The sequence below is a fragment of the Penaeus monodon genome, chromosome 37 (genome assembly GCF_015228065.2).
Source record: "Penaeus monodon isolate SGIC_2016 chromosome 37, NSTDA_Pmon_1, whole genome shotgun sequence".
Classification (NCBI taxonomy): domain Eukaryota; kingdom Metazoa; phylum Arthropoda; class Malacostraca; order Decapoda; family Penaeidae; genus Penaeus; species Penaeus monodon.
This window is the reverse complement of record NC_051422.1, coordinates 9,849,366-9,853,833: the sequence shown is the minus strand read 5'-3', so window position 1 is coordinate 9,853,833 and position 4,468 is coordinate 9,849,366. Positions and strand designations below refer to the sequence as shown.

General features: G+C 37.5%; 1 protein-coding gene across 1 annotated transcript in view; it reads right to left on the bottom strand.

The window, feature by feature from the left end:
- The window catches only part of LOC119596410 (ectopic P granules protein 5 homolog), a gene marked incomplete at its 5' end in the record, with an annotated part of 26,826 nt that overhangs the window by 4,936 nt on the left and 17,422 nt on the right, over nt 1-4,468 (bottom strand). Inside the window, 6 exon segments of the mRNA XM_037945656.1 lie at nt 1,913-2,076; nt 2,387-2,477; nt 2,615-2,745; nt 2,925-3,082; nt 3,974-4,189; nt 4,384-4,468. The exon segment at nt 4,384-4,468 is cut by the window's right edge and continues 99 nt beyond it. Coding sequence (XP_037801584.1) covers nt 1,913-2,076; nt 2,387-2,477; nt 2,615-2,745; nt 2,925-3,082; nt 3,974-4,189; nt 4,384-4,468 — 845 coding nt within the window.

Genomic DNA, 4,468 nt, shown 5'->3' with positions numbered 1-4,468 from the left:
AGGAAGAGGAAAGAGGGAGAGGAGGAGGAGGGGAGAGGGAGGAGAGGGGAGAAAGAGGAGGAGAGGGGAGAGGGGAAAGAGGAGGAGAGGGGGAGGGAAAGGGAGGAGAGGGGGAGGAGAGGGGGAGGAGAAGGGGAGGAGAGGGGAGAGGAGAGAGGAGAGGGGAGAGAGAGAGGAGAGGGAGAGGGAGGAGGAGAAGGAGAAGGAGAAGGAGAAGGAGAAGGAGAAGGAGAAGGAGAAGGAGAAGGAGAAGGAGAGAGAGAGAGAGAGAGAGAGAGAGAGAGAGAGAGAGAGAGAGAGAGAGAGAGAGAGAGAGAGAGAGTGGGATGGGATGAGATGAAATGAAATGAGAAGGGAAAGAGAGGATACAACTGACACAAATAATTGCATTCAAGGTCACAATATCTTTACGAAAAACTGACACCAGCAATGAAACCATCCTTGAGATCTTCCAAATCCCGACCACAAATGAGAACCTGTCACAACCACAACTTGAGCACAGCTTTGTGTACCATGCTCAGCATACAGTAAGTGTCAGTTTGAACATCATATGTCTATACTGAAATTGTTTAATGAAATTTAAATATAATGAACACAAAAATAACCATGATTATAGGTTTCTGACACAGTACAGATCCTTATATCTGTAAGTGTCACTGAATGGAGAAAAAAAATCCAGTTAATACATTATCTACTTTGTCAGATAAGCATGTTACAGCCAGACAATGAGTATGAGGTGTGTCTATCTGCTAGTGATTTGCAGCATGAGGGGACACCTTTAATATATGAAGGATGCTACAGAGTTATGACACTTCCTGCTGTTGACAATACAACGGGTGTGCTATCCTGATTAGTTGTTATACTGTTGATAAAAAGCCTGAATAGAACACTGCATCACTGGTATATTTACAAAAACAAAAACAAAAAATTAATTTTAATATGTAAATTCTTTTTCCAGGAATATATGCAGCTCTAATAACAATGGTCATTTTGCTCTTGACTGCTGCATCTATATGGGGAATATACCATCTGTTTCTCCACAAGTTTCTTTCTGATATCTTTTCAGGAAAACTAAGGTTTGTTTATTTTTTCTACCACATTCAAGACCTGATATATTTATGTAATAATTTTCAGATCATAAAAGCATTACTATTAAACATTACATTTTTTTTACTGAAAGTATTACTATAATATACTTAATCTTTTGCTGTGAAAAAAGAAATTTCCTCAAATGGTGTCCTAACTTGTAGTGTCAAATGATATCTGAATTAAAGTGGCTCCTGCATACTGTCCTTTCCACAGAATAAGTACTCCTAGACAAGAACCTCAGTTTAATGGTGTCCTGCAAGAATCTCAAGACCCTGAAAGTGCATGAAACACATGGTTTTCCTCCAGAATTTAAAACAATGGACAATGAAAATATAATTGTTTCATAGTTTTCAGTCATAAGACTTTTCCAGACATTCCAATGGGTGTCAACATGGTACATGCCAATTAATATGAACTTGCATTTTGAAAATATAATTGTTTCATAGCTTTCAGTCATAAGATACCAGACTTTTCAATAGGCGTCAGCATGGTACATGCCAATTCCTGAATGTGAACAAATATTTTCAATAATATTATTTGTCTATACTATTTATTCACACATTCCTAGTCTTTATTTATTTTCTCTAATTTTTTTTTTACCAGGAATATCTCCTAACTGTGCTTTGAGAAGAGGGGAAAATGAGATATAATACAGAATATAATTCTAAATGAATTGTGTCACTATGATTAACCTATGATCATGGATCAACCAAACTGTACTGAAAGAGAAATCAAAGGATGCCTTGTACCACATGAACTGAAACGAGACATCAGTGGCTAACTAGAAGAAACTTTCTTGAATATGACTCGAAAAGGTACTCACTGAATGATAGCAACATCCACTGGGTTACGGTCAGGAAGAGCAAGAACAATTCTTGGGTCACAACTCATGACCCACCAGTTGACGACACGTTGGAAGCTCTCACTGTCCACAAGCCACCAAGAGAAAGACTCTGCTTCTAGCAATAATGTTTGCAGAAGTGATGACTGGTAAAGAGAGATTTGTAATTTGCAGTAGTCAATATAACAGAAGAAAGAAATTATGGAAGGACATTATGATCATGATAATCATTTAAGTAAACTTTTAAGATTTGGAAATTCCTTTCATAAGACTGGATTCCGATACCCACTTTCAATGTATTTCTTTGTCTATTTCCCACAAATTGTAAATGATAAAACAAAAAAAGGTAATGCCAACAAATTCTCATTATGAGAAGTTTAATAATCTAAAGTTATTTGAGATATGCTTTCCTATAATACAGTTTATATCCTTTTCTCTGTAAACCAATTATCTTACCTGTCTCACACTGGGCTCCATGGATATCCTGACCAGCAGGTTAAGTAAGCAAGTGTGGAGTTTTACAGCACTTTGTGCCTCCTGGCCTTGCCTGTTAAAAAAACAAAGACAAAAAAGCAATCTATCAACCTTTACTTATAGAAAAAGTATGCAAAAAGTATAAAACATATAAAATAATTGTTATAAGGAGATGGAGAGATAAAGTGACCAAACATTGCACTTATGTACCCTTGAATTTCTGCTGTGGAGCTGGTACTTGACATTGGAGACATAGCTGACTGGACTACCTTATTCCAATTAATTTGTACAAGAACACCACCAATAAAGTTATGGCACTCTGGCAGGTACTGTTCAACAACCTGCAACCACAAACAAAAGAGAAAAGATGATTCCCATGAAAAATACAGGTCTTTCAATAACATCCATCATTCAACATATTTGTAATGATGCAAAAGGAGTAAGAAACTAGGGTTAAAATGAAAAAATATATTAAAAGTTCAGATGAAACATTCACAAATAGATGACTTTAGCAAATGACCTTAGTGAAAATAAGCGTGTCTTGGAGGGACGGGTGAAGATGGTGCCATGGGAGGGCCGAGAAGTGAGCATGGATGACCGCCAGCACATGGCTCTTGACCTCCTGAGCAGCAAACATGGTACAATAGTATTCGAGGGTCATGGACAACACACTGCTTCCTGGTGATATGGAGAACAAAATTATTTATAGGCTTTGTTTTTTCCTATAGCTTACTAAATTAAGTTTAGATATGAAATGCAAAAAAAGTATCAGACTCATAATGGAAATCCAAGCACAGACATCTAAATAACACAAAGGAAACATGCCTATATTACATCACTAACCTTTAAAGTTTATACCTAGTGGGAAAAATGAAAAAAGTAGATATCAAAGTATAAACCCCCTACAATCCAGATGATGTGACCATCTTGTCTTGAAAAAATCTGGCTTTACAGGCAGGTGACATGAAACATGCTGTCATGGGAAAATTTGACTAAGGGCTGTGGTGATGGGAAAGACTTGCCATGAGTGCAAAAAGCTCTTGAAGGGTGATCAGATTCAAGAGGGTGATTAGATTAAGTGGGCATTTAGGAAGAAGCTTGTTTACTATTTCCATCAAAACACTAACTGCACTGCTGTGGCTGGCAGTGTAGCTAGGATTACAATTTTTTTTTTAATTACACAAATATCAAAATGTTACTTATTGTTATTATTATTGCTCTGAATTATGGACTACCAAGAGAGATGTGCAAGGAAAAGTCTATTACCATCAGGATAGAGCAAATCAAATGACAAATATAGACATTGGGAAATGTCAGTTAAAGCTAAAAATGCTTATGCAGAAGAAGAGAATGTAACATTGTAAAGGGGAGATATGGTATTTTACCACTTCACACGAATGTCCTTGTGCACCCAGCCTATAAGCCGCACACCTGTCAGAATGGCTGCTCAAGTAAGCCTAATGCCGGTAATCTGGGCCAGGTGTGGGCAGAGAAGCTTCCAGATCCAAGGGATTAAATGAAAACTTTTTTCCTCAGATAATATGATTGTCTTCTATACAACCAACTCACCTGGTAGAAGTTCATGCATGAAGCCAATAGAAGCTGCAAACATTGCTACCATGGCATCAGCTGAGGTTGTGTCACTGGGGGCCCATGGGAGTAGTAAGCGTATGTCGTGAGTAAGATGACGCAACCAAGGAGAGAAAGACTGACGATCGCGGCCTCCAAGTGGTGTCACCCATCCAGCAAAGAGGCTATCCACCCCTGACCAGACTTCTCGTACCACTAATTGTAAAGAATACTTAGCAGATTTTCTCAATAATAAAGGATGATTTGCTGTTTTGTATGACATTTTCAAGAATGATGATTATGAAGAAACAAGATAAAACTATTCTTGGCCAAAATGTTTATAAGGTATAGTTAGCAATTTTATTATTTTATTTTCACAAAAATAGTAAAGAATTTTTTTAAAGACTTACTTTCCTCTTGTGGAGTTCCATATTTTGTGTGAAATGCAGAGATGATGTATGCATGTGAAATCAGCCCCAAAAAGGTGGCAATGGG